Source organism: Periophthalmus magnuspinnatus, chromosome 7 (assembly GCF_009829125.3).
Source record: "Periophthalmus magnuspinnatus isolate fPerMag1 chromosome 7, fPerMag1.2.pri, whole genome shotgun sequence".
NCBI classification, from domain to species: domain Eukaryota; kingdom Metazoa; phylum Chordata; class Actinopteri; order Gobiiformes; family Gobiidae; genus Periophthalmus; species Periophthalmus magnuspinnatus.
Window position 1 is genome coordinate 7,673,462 of NC_047132.1, and position 26,208 is coordinate 7,699,669.

The following is a 26,208-nucleotide window of genomic DNA, read 5'->3' on the forward strand; positions in this document are numbered from 1 at the left end:
GTAAATGACCCGCAGAGCTGCACTTTAAGATGCTGACTGAGCTTTTGTTGTCAAATACAAATGTGAGGCACAAGTCTTTTAAACAGAAATGGGGCGCTCGAAGACAGTTATCCATTGGCCTGTTTCCTGTCGGTTAATCTGCTTGTCTTTTATTGACCAATGACTGTTTCATTATTTGATTTTCTAACTTTCTGTTGGTTAGATCAACAATTACGTGAAGCCCTGTGAGGCGACTATTGCTGTGATTTTGGGCTACACCAAAATAAACTGAATTGTATTATCTTTCAGCTTGTGAACAATGGCCCGAGTCGTATCAGCCACACACTCCTGAACCTGCACTGCCCCCTCAGTCTCTCAGGACACTCTCTGCTTTACCCTGTGGAGTTCTTCACCGAGGGCCCCATCAACTGCACCTCTGACCACCGCATGAACGCACAAAACCTCAAGGTACAGCCTCCTCTGGACATGTATTATAGAGATGTCACTATCATTATTGTTAATGATTCATATTTCATAATATATCGTAATCAAATTGAAATCACTTTATGAGTTGGTTTCTGCAACTGTTGAAATTAATTTGAATGTCCACTGTACAAATTATACAATATTATGTTGTATTGAAAAAAAAACATCTTGGGTGTGTTTAAAATGAGCACTGAACAGAATCCTGCTTGTATTATTTATTTCAAAATCGTGCTACTGTCATATTTTGTTCTTGGGCAACACACACTTAAATAATGTAAGTGTAGAAGCTGCCCAGATCTGAGGGTTCACATAAGGAAAACCTGACACAGTAAAAACCTCAGATCTCTCTTGCTCTCTCTCATGTGTGGTTATGTTTGATTAGCTGTCAGCTCTGCTCTGAAGTGCTCCCCACCCACCACCCTGCTCCTCTGCTTCTCTGCCCCACCCAAGACGCTCTTCACTGGGGCTTTGAACTCCTCATCTCCCCCTGTGTGATCCGCTGGTTCAATGGACCACCTCTGTCAAAAATACACTCACAGCAAAACAGAACTATCTATCCATGGGCTTCAGAGTGATGAAAAATGAGCACTGTTCTCATAGTGATAAACAATTCAAAACTTAATATTACATCTTTTAAATTAAGAAATACCCAAATAATGCCTATAAACAGGAAGTTGAAACCCATCCAAATGCCTTGAATTGGCTCAAATTCAGAATATTGTTATAGATAATTAAATTTCTGAATTTAAGACCATAAATTATTTTGTTCCTTAGCATATTTCCACTGGCAAACAACCATAGTGGAGTAACCCAAAACCAAAAATATCCTACTTGTGGTGCAAATGTTGGGGGAAAATCTCTTGATTAGATTACCTTGAACACATTCAAATAAAATAGTTTAGATGTATTAATAAATGTATTAATACATTTTATACAGCTGTACTATGAACTCCTTTTTCATTTAATTATTTTATATCAATCAAATCAAATCTAAAAGGCTTTATTTATCCTTGAGGGGAAGTTTAGATTGTATGTCTCTTAAAATATTGATCCAAAGCAAATTTTCAGACCGCATTATGCACAATTTGTACACAAAGTAATTCAAAGTTCTTTACAGATCCAGAAAGACATTAAAATCATGATACAAACAAATAAAAACGTACATTATCATCATAACATTAACATTAAAAGAGAAGAGTGTCGAATAAATAGTCCAAACTAGTACTCAAACCTACTCCAGTCAATGCTAATTACATGAGTTCAAGTCGTTTTAAGTCTGTCCTCTTGCAGTGTTGTGAGCCTGTGGGCAGTTGAAAGTGGGGTTGTTTGCGTTCACATCAGTACAGCCTGACCGATGTTGCACTGGGCTGTTACGGGGTCATCTATCTCAGATCTAATGTTTTCTCTTTCCCTGGTGACTTAGACTGAGTTTCCACGGGAACTGTGCCACTGCAGCTCACATGCTTCTGATTAACAGCCACACACCCTCAGGTCATGCTAACATTAGGAGCAGTATTGACAGTCAGAGTGCTGGACTGTACTGAAAACCTTTGGCAGATTCTACTAAAGACTGTGAATAAAGAAAGATGTACCAAAAATAAGACAAATCTAAACTGACCACTGCCAAAGAACTGGTTCCTTCTTGGAATAATAAGTTTAGTTCTCAGGAGAAGATGGTAATGAAACCTTTGTAACATAATGGAGGAATTTTACTCAGCAAGAATTAAATAAACAAGGTAAAAATAAGAGCGAAATTCGGACATGGGCTCTTTCTATGTAACCATTAAAACATATTTTGAGAAAATGTAAAAAAAGATTAAAAAAAACACCTAAAAATGTCCAAACTCAAACTTGATAAATTATTAAAAGGGCCCATATAAATGTAGCTAGTTGTGTTTTGTTTCATGCACACGTTAACACACAAACCCTGTAGATTTAGGCTGAGTTCATCCCTCAAATAGAAAACGCTTTATTCCACCTTGTGATGTCATGTGGTAATACAGGAAGTGCTCCTCCGTGCATTTAAACTCCACACTCCTTCACTAGAATCATTTGGATATAATTTCAGCCTTAGAATTGCCAATCTCTACTGAACAAAAGGTACAATTAAGTTAACTTAAACTACCACTTCATGACATCACAAGGTGGAACAGAACATTTTGAGCGCTGGAGATGTAGACAGACTAATAACAAAAAGGTTACTCAAACATGTGTGAATAAAACAAAACACATCTCCAGGTGTTTTTGATGAGGTAACAGAATTGTAACATGGGTTAAAGCTCACAAGAATATGTAGGACCTTTAAACTTTTGTATGGTATTTGATCTATTTAACTTTTTGTTCCAGATCCAGCGCACAGCCACAGAATCTCCACTCTTGGCTCTTAAAGGCAGTGACCACCGCATCGAGAAGAGGGACGTGCACAAGAATGAGCTCTCTCATTTAACTAACCTGGTAAGAAGTGCACTAGTGCCTTTCATTTACATAAATAACACCACACCAATGGACACCAGGTAATCTAATGCAATCTGCAGTAATCTGATTAGTTGTAACGTGTCAGAATAAGTAGCCTCACTTCACATTTTAGGCGTAATGTATTTATCCACTTAAATAAAAAGGTTAAAAGCTAAACTATTGTCCTTAAAGGTACACTGTGTAACTTTTCTGTTGAAGGGCCTGACAGTTGCTTGTCTCCATGGAACAAAATCAGTATTTTCACAATATTCATCTGACCTATAGAATGTCATCTGAAAAATCATCTGAAAACCAGCAATTTTCTTTGGAATATTCTGCAGCATGGTATTAAACTCATCTATCTCCATGGTGACAAGCAGGTGACGTAACCAGGCCAAAGTTACTGGTCAGAACTGTGGAGAGGTGACCCCGCTGATAGTATGCATGCATATTTTGAACAATAAAAATACCTGTAATCGAATATACGCTTCTCAGACAGGTTTAATCTTATACTGACACATCTTATTTTAACAAGATTTTAACATCTCAACATAGTGCACCTTTTAAGCTTGGGTTTGGCTCGTTGCTCCCGCGATGCAGTAAATCTGCTGTGATGTCATTAAAATCAGGAGGTCAGAGGTTACAGGGTGTTACTGTTTTGGTCATTAACATTAAAAGGTTTTGGGGGTAAACAGTGCAGGGGTGTGATGAGAGAGACAGGGGGGGGTCTTGTTTCTTGTCATTACTGATGCTCTGGTTACACTGGTTAGTGAATGATGGGGTGTAGTTGTACTGTAGGGTTTCAGATAACAGCACAATATTCTGTAGCCTTGTGGTGTTACATTAAACTAAAGATAATATGACATGTTGTTATGTGGTTTGATAAAAATGGTGTGATTATGGACCTTGTCAGAATGGTTTATACTCAGGTTAAACATTTGGACTTATGTTTGAAATGTTACCTATGAAAATGCTACACAAAGATACAGTGCAGTATATAAGCAATACATGAACACTGGATCTTGCCCCCGTGTTAGAATGAGACAGTTTTTCAATCTGGAATCAACCAACAATGAGGCATCACAACAGAAAGTGTACAAATGTTTGATTTTCTGTTATGAACTGTGCTCAAATTGGTTATATTGGCTTAATTGTGACAGGTGTGACTGGCTTAAAGGCCAGTCACACCTGCGTAATTGAATTTACCTCAGTACAGTTACAGCAAATACAGTTCGAATCAAGAATCATAATTGCCAACATATAACCATAAACCCGACACAAACATCTGAATTTCAACATATACGTTTAACCTGTTCACAGTGTCGATTTAAAACTATTACCCACATTAGTATTACCTCTCACAGTGGCCCTATTGATCCCCCCTGTCCCACAGCTGCAGGTATGGCCTCTGTCTCTGCCCCCCGCTGTGGATACCTGCCTCGGGCCATAAGACCTCTTTGTATGTGCCCCTGTCTCTCCCTCACTGCGCTCGTTTATCAAGCGTGTCCAATGACATGTCAGGATAAAGGGGGTCTGTCTTGATTTTTGCCGAGTGTCTGCGCTTTTTATTTTGTGAGCTGGGAAAAGGCTGAACAGAAATCCCTCTTTGTGTGAAATAAGTGCGGTCAGTAATGGATCAGTGACGCCGGAGAGGAGGTCAGGGTGAGGCTTTGAAGAGGTGGGACGTGTCCAGCGCAGGCAATGCATGTATTCACAGTTTGGGGATTGTTAATGGTATGCCAGGTCTCTCTATATAAATGAAGGCTTTGTCTTTGGTGTGGAAGGTTGCAGGTTCAGTTCCCAAATGTGCAATGAAAAACGTCCGCTGTAGATTTTGCAGGTGCCAAGATTGGATAAATGAAGGGTTGTTCTGTTATAAATGTTGTAAAGTAATATATGTTAGATAGACCAAAGGTATAATCTGTTTAGTTACTGTTAGGCCTATTATTTGGAAATCACAGCTATCTTTTGCTCTGTTGCCTAGTGCCTTTATATCTGAAAACCCGTTGCTCTGTATTTTTCTGATACAGTTTTAGGACTAGACTCCACAGCCTGATTTCCCTGTACTCTAGACCGCATAATCGCTTTCAGAGAGGTCATGTGGGTCGGAGGCATCTTTGGTATTGCCCCAAATGTGCCACCCCTCTCCCCCACCCATTTGCCCCTTCTCCTGTTGTCCCGTGGCATGAATGAGACTTTAAAAGAAGAGAGAGGAAGTGCCCCGATATGCCCTCTGTCTGCTGCAGTGCCTTCATTAAGTCTGTCTAAGCCTCCAGTCTAAAGTAACTGGGTGGATCCTACATTGTAAAATAAGGAATGTCTGCTGTATCTTGATAAAATGGCTTATATTAGTTTAGTTTTTTAAAATAAGTCTGGATAAATACGACTTAAATAGTGTCTTACTTCTTACTTGAATTACCTGCCGATGAGTTCAGAAGGTTTTAGATTCAGTTAATTACTTTTTTCTTGCCAAACTTTCAGAAGATAAACAGTGTAAATGATGCGCTATATTTGAAAAATCTACTGAAAGAAGTGGCCCATATAAATGAATACATTCTCAACTAGTCATAACTGCTCAATAATATACTATATGCATGGACTGTACGATGCCTTTTCACCTTGAGCGTGGACATCAGGAAGAATAGACTTTCCTCAGTTTAAAGCTACCATCTGTATGTTTATTAGATTTTTTTTTTTTTCACCAGTAGATGGCAGATGTGAAACCTGTTCCCCTCTCCCCTCACCTGGCCTTTGTTTGGGCTCCTGCTCTTCTTCTGTCAGGCCAAAGCTGGCACACGATCAGATTGCAGTAGCATAGATAGCCTCTAGTGGTGATAAGTGATAATACAACAGTGACGGGTCAGCCAGGCTCAATACAGATGTTAACTTTAAGACTAGTAGGGGATCTTTAAATAAACAAATACAGATTGAAAGTCTGAATTGAAGTAATTTAAGACATGTACATTAGAATTTAATTTTTTTTCCTACACTGTATTCCCACTTTTTCCATGCTGACGATACTTGGCATCACATTTAAACTCAAACCCACCAAACCCTCACATTTAGGGGTGGTCTTCCAACGTCAGATAAAAAAAAAAAAATCTGTTTATTAAAATATTACATGCACCAACTTCCCTTTAGATGCCCAATTAACTGCATTAAAGTCTCAAGTAGAATCGGCTGGTTTTGTGGTAGGAATGATGCAGAGGGCAGTGCATTTTTGCAGTCTCATGACATTCCTCTATGTTAATTTGAAGCAGGCTGCGGAATACGGATCATAACATTGGACTCTTTGTTTTATTTATTGAACTTACAACATGAACACGACTGTTTTACCGCATTTGACTTTTATGGTTTTACATGTAATCGCGTCTGTTTTTTTAGTATTTACTTTCGACCATATGTTCCTGGATGGCAGTGGTTTTTAAACTTTTTAAACTGCTGCAGAGGTAACATTTGTGGTATGTTGGCTTTTTCTCGTAGAATTCAGTCAGGGAATAATTTAGACCTGGTTTAGTCCTAGTTTTGATGTAGTTAAGTTCTGTTTTAATTGAACTTGCTGAAGTCCTCTCTCTAAAGTTGTTATTGTACCCCAGGATACTTCTTTGGTGAATTTTGCCCAAACTATGACCTCTGACAGTGCCTAAACTTGGTTAACCAGCTCTTCTATAGTAAGTCTGAAATTGGACTTAAGTAGGTCTAAACCCAGATCAAAGCGGGTCTAATTTAAAACCATTGTAAAATATCCACAAGTCTCCGGATTGCCATGAAAATACATAAAAAAAAACACATATATCACAAAATTGGGCTTTTAACCATGTTCTATTGCAGTGTTCTAATCAAAAGAATCAATTCCAGGAGTTGTATTTTGTTTTATTTCTGCAGGTTTCAGTGTTCCTGCATATTTATTCATTCACCCCCACAATTTGGCTAACTCAGGTTCATAATATGGCAAGTTTGAGAATTGCTTTTTTATGGCTGAAATGTAACTCGACCCACTTTATTACTATAGCACATTTTACAAACAAAAGACATTTGAAAGCATTTCTCATGGCAATATAAAAGCAGCTAGTTAACTGCCACTAACTGGTAGCTCAGTCCGTGTTGTTTTGTTTGCCTACATTATCAGAGGTATAATACTCCCTACAAAGAAAGCATAGTCAAGCTGAGCTAGACGAGACTGGTCTTCCAACGCCAGATTTTAAAACATTACCAGACTGGATTGGACACTGCACTATCACAATGTCTTGAAGTTACAGGTTTCTGGGTTCTGGGTCTTGTACTGATGCTAAAATAAACTTATCCTGCTTTAAAACTACATTAAAACAGTTAAATACACACTATAGTTACAATCTCTTTTTCTCTGTGTGTTTCTAGTCTTGTTCTAACGTTGAATGCTGGACGCTTCAATGCAACGTGGGTCTTCTGGAGCGAGGGACCACAGCCATCCTCAAAGTGCGCTCCCGAGTGTGGGCCGAGACCTTTATGGAGGTGTGTGTGAAAAACATGAACTTTTGCCTTATACAGAGACGCTATTGTAACTACTGCACATGTGTTTCCATCAGATCACAAAGGCTAAGGGAAGGCCTGTGTGCGTGTCTGTGTGCGTGTCTGTGTGCGTGTCTGTGTGCGTGTCTGTGTGCGTGTCTGTGTGTGTGTCTGTGTGTGTCGGGGTGTGTGTGCGCGTGTGTGTGAGAAAAAGAGCCATAGATTAAGATTTTCCGACTGGCTTCTGTGTCAAAGTTTGGCAGAATACAACTCTCTTCTGTGTTCAAGAAAAAGGTTGTACAGTAACATAGCAAGGCCAGGCTGATATAAACTGTAAGAGTGGATGTTTACATTGACTGAAATGACTTTCAGTTTATTTATCAAACATTTTGTAGTTTGTGTAGTTATGCAGAGGTGGGTAGTAGTTGCTTTTAGTGCAAAACATTTACTTCATTTACTTTTTAATACATTTTTTTTTTTTTGTACTACTACTACTACTACTACTACTACAACTACTACTGTGCTAATTAAGAGGCTATAACAGACACAAAGTTCAGTGTTTGCTCTTCCAATTTCACTAACTTAAAAACTTATTATAAATATTTACATCCAGAGAGTTACTTGAGTAATTACTTTGTACTTCTACTTAAAAAATGTCAACAGTACTCTTACTGTAATACCTTTTTGGCTACTCTATCCACCTCTAATTATATAATAAACATTAATTGGCTTGTTTCCACAGTATTTCCATCTACTCTACTGACAGATGTTTTAGTTTAAATTCATCATATTTGAAGCCAGTACAAAACACACGTTAAACCTGCTGATAAACACTTAAATATGTAAATATTGTAATACATTTCTGTTTTGGGTGCTGCTTAATAGATCAACATAATAGCAAAACACTCTGCCATATCAGTACTCACATCACTGCTGTGAGGAGGTCAGATAATTCACTGAGGGAAGGAAAAGGAAGGGGAAAAAATTGGCTTCCTTTGACTACCTTCTCTGCCAGAGCCCCAGTCATTTTCCCGTGCTTCATATATTAACTCTACAAGAATAATCATACTCACTTCCCACTGTATGCTACCACTGCAAGAATACATATGTGTGAATGCACTGAAAACTCATTAACAGTCATAACATCTGAATCTGGATTTGTTTAAAGGGCTAGTGTTTGCGTGAGCGTTTGTCGCCATCTAGTGTTTCCCTGTAAGCACTGCACCATGTTGAATCTGCTGTTTCCATGTTTCAGAGAGCATATAAGCAGTATGTACTAGAGTGCCTGGCCCGCTACAGTGTGAAGAAGATGCCGTATGCGATTTTGCCTAAACATGCGCCAAGTGGGCATAAAAAGGTATGATTTTTATTTAAGTTGCTGAGTAATTTTCTTATGGTACAATATCTTGCTTTTTCTTGCGATGGAAAAAAAGCTCAATTCTATCGACACACTGCAACAATTTTTACTGGTCAGTGACAAGTATTTTAGATAAAGTGTGTTTTAATTTAGGGTTACACAATATATCAGAATCACAATTTGAATCGGCACAATCAAATTGCAAAGGCTGCAATTGTTTAGGTAATAAAATGTCTCCTGCAAAGGTCAAAATATAGATTCTTGCATTAGTTTAGTAGTTCATTTTTCAGTTTTGCCCCAAAGGTTAATGCTCCTGTTTATAGTGTGTTTTAAAATGTTTATTATGAAAAGTGAAATCAAATCACATAGCCCTATTTTATGAATTGCATCTTTATATTGCAGAATTTTCTCACATTGGCTGTATTGAGATGAAGCAATGGATCATGGTCTATGTAGTTTGATAAACCATGCAATTTCAACCTTAGAGCATGCACATTTATATAGTTTAGATACATACCTTTGGCCTTGTTACATCATGAGATTGCCAATAATTGATCCTAATCACTTCCTTTCTTTATCCTCCTGCAGGTGGTGACTCCGGTGGTATGGAATAAGCCTGATATTGAAAACTCCGTTCCTCTTTGGATCATTATCTTGGCTGTTTTAGTTGGACTACTTCTGCTGGCTCTGCTCATTTACATCTTATACAAGGTCAGTTCTGCTCTGAATGAAAACATACAAAACATTACAGTTCGTTTAACGTGCTCCTTCCAGTAAAGCATGTTTAGACGGACACTTCAGCTCATGTAATTCATCCTTCTCTAATCTGGCAGTTGGGTTTCTCCAAGTAAAAAGTAAACTTGTCAAAACTTCCCTTGTATTTGTCAGTTTTAGTTAAGTAAGGAAATTGTACCTAGCCAACTACAATAACTACTTTTTTCTTTCAAAGTAAAACTACTACTACTACCACTACTACTACTACTACCATTACTCCTACACTGACCTATAAGTTAGTTTGAATTTCTATATATTCAATAAGTGTGGCCCTTTTCAAATAAAACATGCAGACAGATATTTCACATTATAATCCTGACTTGGTTTGGTGGGATAGTGGTAGTTTTACTTCAGTTCAGTGGCAGTTTGTGGACAAAAAGTTGAAGAAAAGTACAAAAATACAGGTTTATGGTGAGTACTAAAACATAACAACTCTACCTCTGTCGGCAACACAGAAAAGTCCATCCAAAATGCAGGGATTTAACAATTAACACCCAAAGGAACACATTTTTTTCTGGCAGTTTAAACCCTCAAAGGAGTAGTCATTTATTTTTTCAATAGTATAACCATAACTATTGGATAACCGTACCATAAAAAACATATTAACAAGGGCCAAAACATATCTAAATTACACAAGTACCTCTATTAATGCCATATCTGCTGCCCATGTCCAACCAGGAAGTAAATTTATATACAAAATTTTAAAAATAGACAAAACTATGCAAGGTTTTTAGTAAGATGAGGAGTCTAACCTGTTGTACGCTCTTTAAACTCACGTAATTTGTCCTTCTTTAATTTTACAGTTGGGTTTCTTCAAGCGATCTGTTCCTTATGGCACCGCGATGGAGAAGGCACAGCTCAAACCACAGGCTGCGTCGGAGGCTTAAAAAGCGTTCGATAGTTTCTATGAGAACCACAATACCTGGCCTTATGATTGCAATGACGAAATGGATTGAACGAAAGCGAGTTATAGCAGAAGACAGGAAGAAAGAAGAAGAAGAGAGACCACTGGAACTCCATTGTGCTGCACTAAACAACAATCCAAAGATCTCCAAACCAAATGAATGTTTTTTTTTTCATGTTATTTATGTTTTTATTTGCATTTTGGGGACTGAAATCAAGCAGACATTTTTTATCAGTGTTACAAATCGACTGCCGAGAATTACTAAGAAGTAGTGACTGAGGAGCTGTAGTCCACTTTCTGACAAATGTGTGGATTTCAGAAGAAGCCTGTAACGTCCGATTTTTGTGTGTTTTTTTTGGGACAAATTTGAAACCACCTGTAATTAACTTTGGTGCTTGAACTGCTGTGTCCACTGTCGAGTGAATAGTGGACATAATGAGATGGATATCGACCCTATAGCGCTGTATACCAGAGCTGTGTATCATTATTACAAAATTATAACTTCAGGATTGAACTAGGGGTGGGCGATATTCACACAAAATGAATGTCTCCATTTTATTTTGCATAATCTCCATTTCCAACGATAATAAGACCCTATTTATAAGTACTGCATTTCATTATTTGAGTAAAAGTACAGATATACCTTGTCAGCGCTGTAGCAAATACTTCTGATTTGAAATATGTGCTGCAGATAATCACTTTGCGGCTTCAAAAATTAGGGAACTTCTAAAAACGAGATACAAATTGTGTTTTGGTCTTAATCTGTCAAATGATGTAATGCACAAAAGCAAAAATAAGCCAGTTGTAGTTATTAGCAGTCCCTATCAGTTTATACCCTTGTTTGGGAGATTACACAAGATGTTTCTCTCTTTAAGGCCATTTTTAATCTTTTTTTTAAAAATAAATTTTTCAACATATCGCCCATCCCTATATCGACCCCACTTGTGCAGGGCAGTGAAACACGCCTCAGGTTGGTGGACAGAACAGGCGGAGATGGACTCAAAGGAATCTACTGATGTTAGACCCAAAGACTGACTCTTTCCTTTGATATCCGGACTCTGGTCTGTACAAACGCTGCAGTGGCTGTTGCTAACGACAACTGGGAAGAGACTGGACCACCCCTGACCACCTGAGAACCTCATTGAAAACAGTGGGAGCAGTTTTGACTCTATTGAAATGCAAAAGAAACTATGTGTGTGCCAAGTAGGGCTGAACGATTGTGGGATTGCAATTAGATTTGTAATTTATGTTTTTAAGTGGAGGTGTTTTGTTCAAAGTCAACTTTTTTTTTTTACCGGGGAGCATAATCGTTTAAGAGAAATTTTAAATCTGAACCGCTAAACCAAAGAATCAATCCCATGCGTTTCATAACATGTTTGTAGAGGTTTAAACTACAGGGTCAGCTTTCACACATGATTAGATGGAATATTTTGTTTTGTTACTTAAGTAATTGCAGTCTTTGCGATTTCCAGCCGTAGAGCTAAAAAATGTTTGAAATAACCCACAGGAGATGTAGCCATAGATTATCAACACGAACCAAAGACGAGACAATCAGGAGCAGCGCTGTAGCATCACCAGTCCTCAGGAGCTCACTGTGAGTCGCTGTATTTTAGTCACCCAGCGAGAGAAACAAGGCACATGGAACTGTTCTGATAGAGATGTAATTGCTTTGACTACATTGTTACGCAGTATGGCATTTAATTCTGCTGTGTCTCCGTCTGCTGGTCTCCATGGAGATAGCAGAGTTATAAGTCAGATCTCTCTTCAGTGTTACACAGTATGTAATTTAACTTGGTTATCTCCATGGAGACCAACAGAGGGCGACACAGAGCAGAGTTATAAGTCAGATTTATCTACGATGTTGCACAGTATGGCATTTAACTTGGCTATTTCCATGGAGACCAGCAGGTGGAGCCACAGAGCAGAGTTATAAGTCAGATCTATGGAGAAGTGACCTGGCTCACAGTAAAAAAAAAAGCTTTTCGAGGTATTTTTGAGCAGTAAAAACACCTGTAGTGAAATAGCTGCTTGCTGAATTCAATGCCATACTGTGGAACATTCCAGGCATTTCTATGAAGTCAAGCAAGTGGTAGACCCAAACCAGAAAAGTTACATGGTGCACCTTTAAGTAAACTACATGGTTAAAGTCACTAACATGGCTCCAGGGATATAGACTTTAATTTCATTATAAAGAATTGTTGCGTGCCTTAATGTAAATACTGTTAGCGGGTTGTGTGCGTGGAACGAGAGTGTGTATTCAAATGCATGAGTGAGTGGTGTATTTATGAATGTTTGAGTTTGAATGGCCTTCCCAGTGCTGCGTTCATTCCTCCAAACTTCACACAATTAGATCTTTAAAGTGTGTGCGACAGGTTTTTATGATGCCCCATGATTTAAAAAAAAAAGAAAAATATGTTGAAAATTATAGGAAGTAAAGCGTTCTAAACACACTGTGGAAAATTCTCACAATGTTCTATCCAAGAAACACATCATTTCAACATTTTTATATGTCAAATTATAATTTCTGTGTCCACCTGGAACATTTTTTCCCCCAGATTTTTTGTGGAATCTTAAATATAATTATCTTAACTGTGTGTTGGTAAAAAGAGTCATCTAACCTGTCATAGACACTTTAAACTAGTGCAGCCATGTTTTTGGAGTGACTTTGTACCTCAGACAAAGGGATCACGCACTGGCACTGGGAACAAGATGTAGTTTGAAAGTGCAATATTTATATTCACCTTTTTCACCGTTTTATTACAGTGAGTTTTATTTGTGACTGCTTTCTGATGGAGCAGAGTGTGTGGGTTTGTGCTTTCACTTACTGTACTCTCACCAAGCCAACAGCAGGAGTGCCATACTTACTACTAAGATTTCACACGGTTGAGCACATTTCTGGTCCACTTTCTCCTCCTATTCCCAAGACTCCACACTCAGTTTAGCAGGGACTGGGTAATTTAAGTTCTATGTGTTTATAAACCAGTTAATACTATAGGACAGAAATGCGTTTGTCTTATAGCTAGACGTTTTTCATTTTTGTCCAGTACAACAAGCCTGGACATCAGAATCAGATCATTCACATTTTAACCTAAAGACGGTCTATACTCCATATTGATTCTGAATGGGACTCGCTCCAGTACAGTTACTTCAGGAGAAAGCACTGGGTTTTCTTAGTTCATGTTCTAGCCCATTTTTCTAGCTCTCTCTGACTTTAAAAAGAAGTTGTACATATTTATGACAAGGAGAGTATTTGGATTCGAATGCTAACTAATTTGTTGTGAATTTTTCACCCCATATTGGGGACATCATTTTTGTGGGGGGATAAAATGGGTTCTTTGGAAGTCAGTTGTTACCTGTTTGTTTAATAAAGTATTTCCATTTTTACAATTTGTCTTTGCTTTACTTTTCAGTCAGTGAAAATAAATTATTTATAAAATTCATATCAAATTACAAGCATGCCTCTTAGTGGTTTTGTAGCAAAGTGATAAAATACTAGTATATACATTATATACATAGGTACAAAAAAGTCATGTTAATGTGGCTGTAGAATGTCTTCATCAAGTGAAAAAGTAATGTTTACATGTGATTTCCTTGAATTATGAGTACTTCAGTTTCATTTTTAGTAGCTTTGACTTGCCATATAAAATATGCCAGTGGAAAAGATGTATTGTCTTTGTAAATCCAGCAGTAACTGAGAGTTACTCAAATTCAAGTCCGTAACTTCTCTAGATATTACCTTTTATAAAACAACACTGTAGATGTATACACAAATGTGTAAGTAACTTCACAGTGGGTGTGGTACAGCCCTCCATAAGGCTGAGTGTTTGCTGTCCATGTGTCCAGTGATGACCTGCTTCAGTCTGACAGAAGAATCCATATTAAAGTAGAGTCTAAAGTTCTCTTGTGTAAAAGTCCTCATGTAGGCCCAGCCCTAGCTCTCTAGGGTCCTGGACAGCTGAGTGAGTCTGCGCTGGCCGTCGATCACCTTCAGGTTCAGGACGTAGTGCCGGATGTTACTGGGCGTCTTCAGAGGATGGGCAAGTTCAGAGTCTGAAAGAGAGAATTTAACATGAATTCAGCTTAATGCTTTTAGACAGATGATAGATGGGGCGTAGTCATTTCTGAGAGGACTCCCAATAGAAGGTGGAGGACCTTGAATTTTCCTCAGAAAATAAATGCATGCAAATGCATTTATCATGATTAGACACCTTAAAGATGATATGTACCAAACATCATTGTCCTGGGTTAAATTCAAATAACACCATAACAACATCATTTAAATAAATAATACCCTTTTACTTAAGAGAATTCTGGGCGTCATCTTCTCCTTGAGACGTAACTTTTACATAACCGTCTCTGGTCATTTCGTCCCTTTAATCTTTCAGAAAATATTGAAAATACACTGAATATATTCACGGTAACACATTTAGAGCTTCAAAAGTAGACAGCTTTAGTTGTCTGTTGTGTTGAAATGGGTTCATCTCCATTAGGAGGAATTACATTTTACATTTTGTACACTGTAAACTGCAATATTGACCTAAAACGGCTTAATGACATAAATGGATCCATTTACATCCTGTTCAACACTGCAGAGCTGAGAGACATGGTCACATTTTACCAGAACAAGCAGCATCTAGGTCTCATCTGGGTCTGTTTACTGTTGGAAAGGGCATTGTGACATTTTTTAACCCGACACATATGACATGGATTATAGAGACGTGGGCAGAAATATAGTGTAAAACTATGTTGATGAAAAAAACATCGTTTAACAACCACAAGCGTATAATCCACTCCTTACATGTAGATATTCGATTGGCAGGTCCATCGAGGAACATTCGATCTGCGAGACCTCTCTGTGGAGATGAAGGCACTGGAAAAACAACATCCATGTTACTATTTGAAATGTTGGACAGTAATTAAACCTGCACAAAATCATTAGTCAGAGCGGAGTAAATTTACCATACGGCTGACTCCTGCATCCTCTGATGATCTTCATTGTCTTGGCAATCATGCGCTAAAATGAATAACATGCAAACTGATATAAACATAAGGGATTACATTTGAGATAAAACAACCATTCTGAACACAATATTTGACTGTACCATTTTCTCAAAGTTCACCAGTTTGTCAATGTAGTTAGGATTCCCTTCATGGATGAACGTCATGTCTGGATTGAAGACACCAGGGTTAAAACAATCAAAAAATGAAAATATTTGACATAAAACATTATATTTTGTATCATTTGTGTACCTTTGAGGAGCAGAGGCATAAATGGGATGTACGGAGGACTGAGTTTAGCCACAGCGAGTCTGTACGCTCTGTGGTTCCGAGATGGGTTCTGAGCATAAAAAAGAAATAACAGATTAGCTAAAAATTACATTTTAATCATAACCTTAACACTGTTTTAACTCACCATTAATCTTTCATACTGGCAGTAAACTCTTTTGATTTTGCTGGGTATTCGCTATAATCAGAAACAGAAATTAAGTACGGTACATAATTAGTTTGATTTATTAATGAGTTGATTGTACAAGATGGGATAATTGTATGAGTGGCTGTTACCTCCCAGGTTTTGTGAAGCCTTTGCACAGCGCTGTTGTTCAAACCAAACATAATGGCAAAAAATGAATTCAAATTCCTGTGCTCCTTTAATCTGTGAAAAAGAGAAATATAATGTTCATATTACACCCAATATTTATCAACAGTATGCAAGACCATCCAATACATTATGACCACAACGCATTCACAACAATTTCTCTTGCTGTTTAGTATTTTCAACCCACTAACAGTTGGGTCAATTTGCCTTTTGTTCATTGTAAACAGCTGGATTGATCTAAAACGGCTTAATAATAGCAATGGGACCACTGATTTTATGTTCAAAACGGCAAAACTCAGCACATTTTCAGCTTTGGAGATGTAGACAAACATGTGTGAATGAAAAAAAAACACAACTCCAGGTCTGTTTTTGAGGAGGTAACAGCATTATAACATGGTTTAAAGCTCACAATAATCAATGTTGTGTAATATAGGACTTTTAAGACTCTTACACAACTGCGATCTTGATGAACTTCTTGAGTAAAATGGCTCTTTTGACCAGGTCTTCACACAGACACAGCTCAGTCACCACCCAGTACTGGATCTCATTAAAGCGTCGCACACAACGCTCCAGGTTCGCTGTGATGGACCCATTGAATTTGTGTCGCCCAAAGACGTAGTAAACCAGCTCCACCTGCAAAGAGACGGACAATGGATTATTTAGAAAGTCCAGAAAGAGCAAGGTGGGTTAAGAGTAACAAGTAGAATTGAAGAAGTAGGTGTTGTATGTGAGTTTTGAGGTTAAGGTTAAGGTTAAAGTACACTTAAGAATGTGCTGTAAACTTCTTTGAGCACATTTTGAGGGCTGGAGAGAGAAACAGTAACACAATTTGAGCGATTATGTCTGATTGAAACAAAATATTATTCCAGTTCAGGTATATTTTTTTTAAGTTTTCACATTAGCACACAAACACCATCATATTGGAACAAAACTGGAGATTTATTTCTTTATCTTCACACAAAGGAACCCGATGAGAGCACTTAGACTCTCTTTTTCATGGGCGCCCTGTTCAAAATACAATACAAACAAAAAACACACAAACTAAAGTATACAAATCCATATAAAACATTAAAAACAGGTAGCGGTGTGTATAAAATAACTAAACTAGGACTGAACTGAGTTAAACCTGGACTAGACCAGGACTAAACCAGGATTAGAAAAGCACCAAACTGTGTGAACAAATAAAATAATACAGTATCAATCCAGTTATAACGGACTGAATGTAGCTCAACACAGTCCCAGCCTCACATGTTTACTCACCTCGTCCATGGCAGTGAACAGTTCCCAGTCATAACTGATGAGTTCATTAGCGATGTCTTTGGAGCTCATATGTTCCAAGACGTCTGCTGTCCCCTGCTCTGGCCCCAGTTGCGACTTTAGGGGGCGCTGTGGCACAAAACAAAATCAATCTCATATTTCTACATCATTAACGACACAACATCCTGAGAAATGATCCGTTCTTACCAGCTGTTCCACCTGACCGCTCGTACAAATGAACAGCCTCTCGTTCAGTCCCAGGGCGGTGAACACTGCAGTGGAGTCGAGCTTCAGCTGGGCTCGCTCTGAAGACATTTAATAAAACATAAATAAAAATAAATACAATAAAATAAACTATGTATTATTTGAGTATCTGCTTCAACTCCAGCTCTGGCCAGTGTTTTCTATTTTAGCATTCTGGGTTTTTTGTCTATGGTGTTGTCACAGTACTGAGATTGAGATACTAAAGAAAACACTTGATTTCAATACCACAATGATAATACATAGTAATTAGAGCACAGTTTCTATTATAAAAACTACTAATACTTGTCTCTATGGAGATGACAAACAACATGAATGAGTCAAGCAGCCGATCTACTGCCGACCAGGACACGGTGTGAGATATAAAATATACAAGTAATACAGAACGCTCACCTCCAGCAGAGTTCATTTTGACCAGGACATGATCAGACTCAGGTTTGAGCACAGCCGACATCACTTCCTGCACAGAGGAGTTCACTGGGAGCATCACAGTGAGAGGTTTGTGATCCGGCTGGTAGATCTCGTACAGCACTGAAGGAAAGACAAAGGAGGCACGAGTGTTAAATCAACCACGTAGTATTTACAACATCTGTCTATTGTTCCTACGAGGTCTGTCGGGATAACACAGTTTGAAGAGCGATATAATGCCACAGAAAATCATGGTAAACGATAATATTAAAATTACTGAGACATTAAACCTACAAAATGATGATCCTTGCAAAACCTTTACTAATCTAATACAAAACATTTAATATAAAATCACAAAATTTAATAAAACTAAGGACTGGCCGCTCCAGAACTGACATGAGAAAAAGGCTTTTGGCTGTTTCACATTTAAATATCTAGAAATAAACTTTTATAATCACATCTGCTCCTCTTTTTAATGTTTTAAATTTTGTTTTGTTTTTTCTGTATTTTAAACAAGGCGCCCATGAAAAAGAGAGTCTGAGCGCTCTCACTGGGCTCTCCATCCGTAAATAAAAATAAATAAAAATAAATAAAGATAAATAAATGTGCAATACTGTTCAAAACATGAGCTGCAACGAATGAAACACAAGCAAACATACACCCTGAAACCTCTAAAATATAGTTCCATCATAATTATCATGACTTTGTTCCTACCTGTCTCATGCTTTATATATTAATATGCATGTATATATTAACTTTTTTATTTTGTTGAGAATATGCCACACCAAACCAGCCACTTAAAACACCACATTTCTAAAAAAAAAAAAAAAGAAAAAAAAAGAAAAAAAACAAATGTGGTAGAAATACTGTCCATGCCACTGTGTCTCGTGCTTAGAATTGTGCAAACAGTGACCTATTTACTTTCTTTTTTTGAGCAGACATTTCATAAATGGTAAATTAAATCCAAGAATCTGTTAAGTCAGTTTGATTTTTTTTATTTTTTTTTTCAAGGCACACCAGTGTTCAAAGAGTTATTTTATTTTATTAACTATTCTTTACCTTTATCCTTTGCTCTGATCGGCTGTAACCTTCCATTGGACTCCTCACAGTTTGAAAACCAGTCAAATTGGTGGATCTGTTATAGACACCAAAGACACAAGAATAACATTAAAACTGCCCAAAAACCAAGAACTTCTAAATGTTTATATCAAACAGTGTCATGTAACTATGAGAAAAATGCTCTTACCCTGCCAAGAGACTGGTAGCCATTTTCCAATCTGTAAAATCACAGAACAGTATATGATATAAGCATAAGCATTAAAAGAGTTACGTTACAGTCTGTGTAATGTTAAATGTATACAATTTACATTTTGGTCCTCCTCTTCTCTCTGAATTCCTTTAAAATACTGTAGAGCCGATAGTCCCCAGACACCTCTTTTCTTAGACCCTGTTCAAATGGTTAAAAAAAAACCCAGATTTAATACAGATTTCAATGCTATAATATGTTTCAATTCAAGACATCTTACCTCCAAAAAGTCCACAGCAACAGGGTCCTCTTTGAGCGTCAGGCCGTACAGCGCCACCCACTGGCCAACCAGCTTCACTACCTTCTGTTTCCTGTGCAGGATGTAGGCAGCCTTCTCCTGCTCTGAGCCTTCGGACAGCTCGGTTTGGTAAGTGAAAACTATGTTAAGGACTATCAGATAATGAAAGGACTGGAGTAAATATTAAAATATAAAGTATTTAAAATCTAAGTCTATGAAAAAACACAAAAAACACTCCAAAAGTTCACCATCTTAGTAATAGTCCATGGTGTAAGGTAACGGAGTACAAGTAATAAGCATTGTACTGTCATGATCCGCACTGTCCGCTCCTGGTTTTCCTCCCTGTGTGCTCTTCCCCCTCCCTCACCTGCCTGTACCTGGAGCTGGGCGGAGCTCTCGGCTCCTCCCGCGCACACCTGCAGCCCATCAGTGCAATCACACACCTGCTATAAAGGGAGCTGGGAGGAGAGACTCAGTGCGAGATCATTGTCGTGTTCACGTCATCCCTGTCGTGTCTCTGCATTCCTGTCTGTTCCTGCGTTCCGTGTTCCGGCCCTGGATGTCTCCTGCCTGCTCTGCCCTACGCCCGTCTGGTCTGCCTGTCTTCCTGTCATCCCTTCATGTGGTCTGTTCCTGTGTCCCGTGTTCCTGCTCATCTGCTCACCTGCTCACCTCCGGATCACCCACTGTTTGTACCTTGTCCTTATTCTTACAATAAATCCTGTAAATATTCCCCGAGTCTGCATCCTTTGGTCCGCCACACTCACCCGTTACGACATGTACATATATTTGATGTGTTCCATATGTATATAAAATGTAGAAAGTAGTAAACAAAGGAAAAAAAAGACACTGAATGAAAGTTTTGACTGGTGTTTAAACACATGAAGTGAGACATGGAGCTAACTACTGAATATTTTGCGATGTACGAAGCAGGATTTGAATCTAAAATATATCAAAATAATGTAGTTATTTATTTATTTTACGTTATATATTTGAAGTCTTCTGTATATATATAAAATGTAGAAAGTAGTAAAAATAAAGAGAAAAAAGACGGTGTCCAAACTTTGGCTGATGTATGCTTCTAATATACAGAAAATCACTTGTATCAATGCTTTTTGTTCCTATTCCCTTGCCATATCTTGCCTTAACAGCAAATGAATCCATAAAATTCAATCGTGCATTCCTATTGGCTCATTAGAATCACCTGACTGCGTCCTATTAGCTTTGCACTTCCTCATTCCTTCTCAGTTTGTAAATGTGTCAAAACTCTAAACGTCCCTGTCCATATGAGTCGTACAGCTGTAGTTTTATGTCCATGTGTTCTTCTCTGTGTGTGTGTGTGTGTGTGTGTGTGTGTGTGTGTGTGTGTGTGTGATATGGGCGCAGCAGCGGCAGCCCGAGCTTATCCTTATCGCTCTGTGTGTTATCAGCTCATGGGCCATTGCAGGATATTGGTGCTGTAGAGCAGGACACAGCTGACTGGAGGGCATGAAAACTTTGTGAGTGAGCAGAAAGTCGCTCACACACGGATCTGTCAGAAAATACAAATATATGTAAGGTTAAGGCACACTGTTGTTCAGTTCTAGACCAGTTTTAGTTCAACTTTTAGTATCATACGTAAAAAGTTATCCTACCTATAGCGTCATGTGGACAATCCAATTTTAGCGTCTCCAAAAGGTGTTCCAGGATTTTCTCAGGAGTACCAGACATCACTGTGTACCTAAATAACAACAATGCATCAATAATTGTACAAATTAATATTAATATTTGAATCAATAATATATATATTTTACTTATTCTCGTGTTTTCTTTAACACAACTATAAGAAACCTGGAATCCATGTGTATAGCTAATCATTTTACTAATAAGGCTTATGTTATGTGATGGTTTAAAGATCCTTTTTACCGTGTTATAATGTTGTGTTTTGTTTCCTCTACACATGTTTGAGTAATCCTTTATAATTAGTCTATCCACATCTCCAAAGCTCAAAATGTTCCGTTCCACCTTGTGATCTCATGAAGTGGTAGTTTTTAAGTTTTAACACCTACTTTTTATCTTTTGTTCAGTAGAGATCGACAATTCCAGGACTTAAATGATCCAAATGATTCTAGTGAAGGTGTGTAGAGTTTAAAAACACAGTGGAGCACTTCCTGTATCACCACATGATGACATCACAAGGTGGAACGGAGCGTTTTCAGTTTGAGAGAAGAACGAAAGAGCCTAAATATGCAGGATTTGTGTGTTAAACATGTGTGAATGAAACAAAACACAACTCCAGGTCTGTTTTTGATGAGGAAACAACATTATAACATAGATCAGACAACAGCGTAATACGGGTTCTTTAATATGTAAATCAAAATGAATGAGCTAAGTCTTTCTTCATGTATTATTAAGGCTAATTAAGGTGTAGTTATGACAGTTTTGATTTCATTTTTGCACATTTACACCACATTTGACACTGTTGATGTGGTAATAACATAACATTTACTTTATAACGTCATAGTAAACCCTGGGAAGAAGTCATAAAAGCATCGTATGTTCCTGATTGTAATGGCAGCAGGACTAATAAAGGACAATATAATGTTCATTTAGTGTTTGAGGAAACCCTTCATTACAGAAGCGGGGCCCAAGTCCATGTTTAAACTGTGATGTGTTCAGGCTAATTTTACACTCACAACAATAAAAGTGTTCAAATGGTTCAAATAATGAATATACCGCATTCATGTTGACACGAAATAAGTCAATATTTGGGGAGTTCTAGACGTGTGCTCACGCGGTTGGACTAAATATACCAGATGTATTTGGAACAATATGTTTTTATAGTCACAATGGTAACAGTAGACATAATAGTATTTGCAGTCGGGCTCATTTTAAACAGTAATGATGGTGCCATGGTGATTTTCTTTGAGCCGATTCTGATATCCAATACTGGCGCTCTGGTCAATAACTGGCGCTTGATTAAGATTTTTAAAGTTCAGTAATTGGAGCTGAGTTTTATATTTTGAATTCTGACTGTCAGTATCATAGCAACCAAAGAGCCAATCCGGAGCGAGGCTGTTGAAAGTAACGCCCCTTCATTTCCCCATTCAAACATGTGTAACATTATTTTGAAATGCCGTTGCCATAGCTTTAAAAAAACACAGATAGAGCCTTGTCTTACTTGCTGTTGGTCCCAGCTCCAGGCTCAGTGGACTCTGCACTCTTCTCCAGCACCAGAACAGTTTTCCCATGTTCCTCCAGTCGCACTGTGTTTGCCTCCACATCCTACACACACAACGTTACAGCATCAGTAACTCAATGTTCTAAACAAGGCTACACAGCGATACTTCTGCACTTTTTTCAGCAATTTTAGTAATTTAACATGTTTTAATATATTTTCCTTTACGGTTGTCAAAAATATCAGAAAACAGATACTAATCAACACTAAAACACATTCACAGGACAAAAATTAAAATTTCCTGAATATTTCTGTCAAGATCCTAGTCTGTCCTGCCTTTTTTGTGCTGTTTTGTCAGATCTGTGTCAGAGCCTGGAGCTGGGCGGTGATTCTGGCTCCTCCCACTACACACCTGCAACCCATCTCGCTAATCAAGCTGCACCTGTGGAGGACAAAGGGACCGAGAACCTGACACGCAGCGCCAGATCGTCCATGTGTCCACAGTGATCCCGCTCCCTGGACCAGCTCAGCTCCTCTGTCTCCGACCCAGCTCTCCACAAGCAGTACGAACCTCACACCCTCCGACCCAGTTCACTTCGGCCTGTGCGGATTACCTCGTGTCTGACCCTGCTGATCCACCCAAGGACTCAACTGTTTGATCCATCTACCTTCATTTGCACATAAGTCTGTCTGTAAACATTGTTAAACTGTTCCCCGAGTTCTGTATCTTCCATACCTTGAGAATGCGTATAAAGTCGTGCTTGTCCACTCGTAGAAAGTGACTGTTGTCTTCTCTGAGGATGATGGTGGCAGCGCGAGGAGCGTCATTTAACAAAGCCAGCTGCCCAAAGTCCTCCCCTTCGTGTAGAGTAGTCACAACACCCTGAATACAACACAATAAGTATTTTTACCTTCACAATACTCACGCAAATGCCATTGATAATATCTGAGTGCATTTTACAGCGCTGTTTGTCTTACTTTTCCATGTGTGATGACGTTGACAGAGCCCTTCCAGATGATGTACCATGAAGTTCCTTTGTCTCCCTGACTAAACACTAAATCAAACATAACAATTCTATTAGATACACAAAGACATGAAAAACAACTGTGGATTTACAAATACATAAACAAACTATGGCTTACAAATTGTATTATTCATGGATATCAGCTTCTTATTAGCAGGTGCCATTTTGAATACTTTTCACCATTCAAAACATGGAATATTTTGCTCTAAATTGTTAATTTTACATCACGGAAACTCATGAAAAAGGTTTGAACACTTAGTTTTTGTTCCTAGCTTGAACTCATTTTAGTCATCCTGGATCTGGTCTTAGTCTAGTCCAGGTTTTCCAAGTTTAGTGCCGGGTTAATCCCAATTTCAATGTGGTTTGTGTGCATTGTAGTTCTAGCGTTGTTAACTAATACTTTAGCTTGGTAATGTGGTGCTGACTTAAGATATAATTTACTTGAAAGGCACAGTATGTAACTTTCTGGAGGTAGCACGTCATCTGTTTTATTCCATGGAAACAGAAAGTTAAAACCATATTTTGGATCATTCTCCATGGAGATCAGTTTTATGTCATACTGTGGAAGATTATAGCCAAAGAAATAGTATTTTTTTAGTTACATACTGTGGCTGTGAATAAAAACTTCCTCGATAAGAAATCAAAACACCCAAACCACAACCACAGCTGCATGTAGTGAACATTTATAATAAGTATTGTATTTTTGAAGTATGCTCCGCTGGATCCGCACAAGGCTCCCTGTGTGTCCAGTCTGTACACTCTCAAATGTCAGACGCACTTACACACTGTTCCGGCTTTGGCATGAGATTCAAAGACCAGCACTGCAGCCAGCTCTTTACGCACCTACAACACAAAACACAGCACTCAACACGTGCTCTATACAAGACTTCAACTGTTATGATTTACAGTGATGCTGGTTATTTATACTACGTTTGGATTAGTTACTACTGTATTTATAAGAAACAGAAAACTCACAAATAGGATAACAAACCAATTTTTTATTTTATTTTTCTATTTTTGGTTAGAATTTAACTCTAATTACAAGATTTGTGTGATTTATAGCAATGCTTTACCTAATTTTTTGAGACAGGAAACATTATTATTCACAATTATTGAATGTTGAATACAATTTTTTTTATTTTATTATTACTTTATATATGAATAATCCCACAGCTTTTGCCACATTCACCCGTAATGAACAGTGAATGGACCAATTAATGAAAAAATATATTAAAAGTACGTCATGACCGTAGACTGTAGCAGGTTAGCTATGTTCATTTATATATACAGTCTATGGTCGTGACAAAATATCCAAAATTATACAATCTTTTTATTTATTTTTTTTACATTTTTACTGAAAATTCCACTATAGCTGCCCCCAATTTGAATGAAAACCACAGACCAGACTCTCTAGCGTTTCACATCACGATCGCACCCAACCCAACAGGCTTCTACTATAATATTGTGTTGGTGGGAGGTAGATGTAAAGTTGTAATACTGACTGAAGTGGAGAGGTGCGCTGCAGCCTTGACGTGTAGCAGCTCCTCATAAATCACCTCCAGGTCCTCTGCACTTCTCTGACTCGGGCTGAACACGAGAAAAAAGCACAAATGAAACACTGAAATATTTCACGCTGTTTTGATCATTTTCATATGTCAGAAGTTGCATTAATACGTTATTAGCTGGATACTCTGAACTAGTCCTTTACGCATCACATTTTGGTTCAAACTTGGTGAGATCCTTTTACACATCTTTGTTCAAATGTAGCTGTACAGAGCACTGTGATTAAAACAATTTTAATCAGAGAGAGTGGAGAATTCTACCGTTAATTCTCTGGCAACAAAATTCTGTGGTTTCAAGAAGAGAAGAGAACTAAACTTGACCATTTTTGTGTTAAATGACCATGATCACAAGCCTGTAGTACTTATGTTAAGGAAATCAATGTGTTTTTCATAAGCAAAAATGTAATCAAATAAAAAATCTTGACCAATCGCATGAGGAAAAATACAGATTCACGTTTTGGTCCACAGACCTTTTGCGTAGAATCATTGTGAGCAAAGCGTCAGGCCCCAGCTGTGAGAGCAGAGACAGCGCCTCCTGCAGCTCCTCCTCTGGAACTTTCTCGTTGGTGACGTGGTTCAGACCAAAATCTGATTCCTGGAAGCGGTAGAACTGTGTGTCTTTGTCCAGGAAGTTCAGCTCCTGCTTCACTGCATAAGGAAAAAACAACACGAAACGTCATGTTGAATTGAAGAGTTTAAAGCTCAAAACGTAGGACACTGAAATCATTTGACTTGTAACTGGGAGATCGTTTCTTCATCTTTTCTCAGCATAAATCCTGTTTTATTATGTTACTTCAGAAACACCACATACAGTTCTTTCATAGACTGCTCGCTCTGCATTTCTATTTCCTTTTTAGTCTGCATGAAACTGAAACTTCTCAATATTTGGATAGTCTGGACCTATGGTAAAAAATGTCGTAGGAGGGGCTTGTAAATATATTTAATTTCAGTGTCAG

General features: G+C 38.1%; 2 protein-coding genes across 3 annotated transcripts in view; one reads left to right on the forward strand and one right to left on the reverse strand.

The window, feature by feature from the left end:
- itga5 (integrin, alpha 5 (fibronectin receptor, alpha polypeptide)) overlaps positions 1–11,601 on the forward strand; it is a 65,275-nt gene extending 53,674 nt beyond the window's left edge. Inside the window, exons 25-30 of the mRNA XM_033969646.2 lie at positions 289–447; positions 2,812–2,919; positions 7,297–7,410; positions 8,663–8,764; positions 9,353–9,475; positions 10,342–11,601. Of these exons, the coding sequence (XP_033825537.1) occupies positions 289–447; positions 2,812–2,919; positions 7,297–7,410; positions 8,663–8,764; positions 9,353–9,475; positions 10,342–10,425 (690 nt within the window). The 3' untranslated portion in view covers positions 10,426–11,601. The remainder of the gene's footprint in view (positions 1–288; positions 448–2,811; positions 2,920–7,296; positions 7,411–8,662; positions 8,765–9,352; positions 9,476–10,341) is intronic.
- Positions 11,602–14,006: 2,405 nt separating this feature from the next.
- Positions 14,007–26,208, reverse strand: part of rapgef3 (Rap guanine nucleotide exchange factor (GEF) 3) — a 32,710-nt gene continuing 20,508 nt past the window's right edge. For both annotated transcript variants that reach the window (XM_055223187.1, XM_033969589.2), the window contains exons 5-27: positions 25,723–25,900; positions 25,193–25,277; positions 24,473–24,533; positions 23,644–23,720; positions 23,402–23,548; positions 22,669–22,772; positions 21,143–21,228; positions 20,961–21,039; positions 19,491–19,641; positions 19,332–19,411; positions 19,211–19,241; positions 19,024–19,099; positions 17,950–18,087; positions 17,503–17,600; positions 17,299–17,424; positions 16,490–16,671; positions 16,005–16,095; positions 15,856–15,906; positions 15,693–15,780; positions 15,545–15,609; positions 15,402–15,456; positions 15,241–15,312; positions 14,007–14,492 (exon numbers count right to left, since the gene is read on the reverse strand). In XM_055223187.1, the coding sequence (XP_055079162.1) occupies positions 14,374–14,492; positions 15,241–15,312; positions 15,402–15,456; positions 15,545–15,609; positions 15,693–15,780; positions 15,856–15,906; positions 16,005–16,095; positions 16,490–16,671; positions 17,299–17,424; positions 17,503–17,600; positions 17,950–18,087; positions 19,024–19,099; positions 19,211–19,241; positions 19,332–19,411; positions 19,491–19,641; positions 20,961–21,039; positions 21,143–21,228; positions 22,669–22,772; positions 23,402–23,548; positions 23,644–23,720; positions 24,473–24,533; positions 25,193–25,277; positions 25,723–25,900 (2,240 nt within the window). In that variant the 3' untranslated portion in view covers positions 14,007–14,373. The remainder of the gene's footprint in view (positions 14,493–15,240; positions 15,313–15,401; positions 15,457–15,544; positions 15,610–15,692; positions 15,781–15,855; positions 15,907–16,004; positions 16,096–16,489; positions 16,672–17,298; positions 17,425–17,502; positions 17,601–17,949; positions 18,088–19,023; positions 19,100–19,210; positions 19,242–19,331; positions 19,412–19,490; positions 19,642–20,960; positions 21,040–21,142; positions 21,229–22,668; positions 22,773–23,401; positions 23,549–23,643; positions 23,721–24,472; positions 24,534–25,192; positions 25,278–25,722; positions 25,901–26,208) is intronic.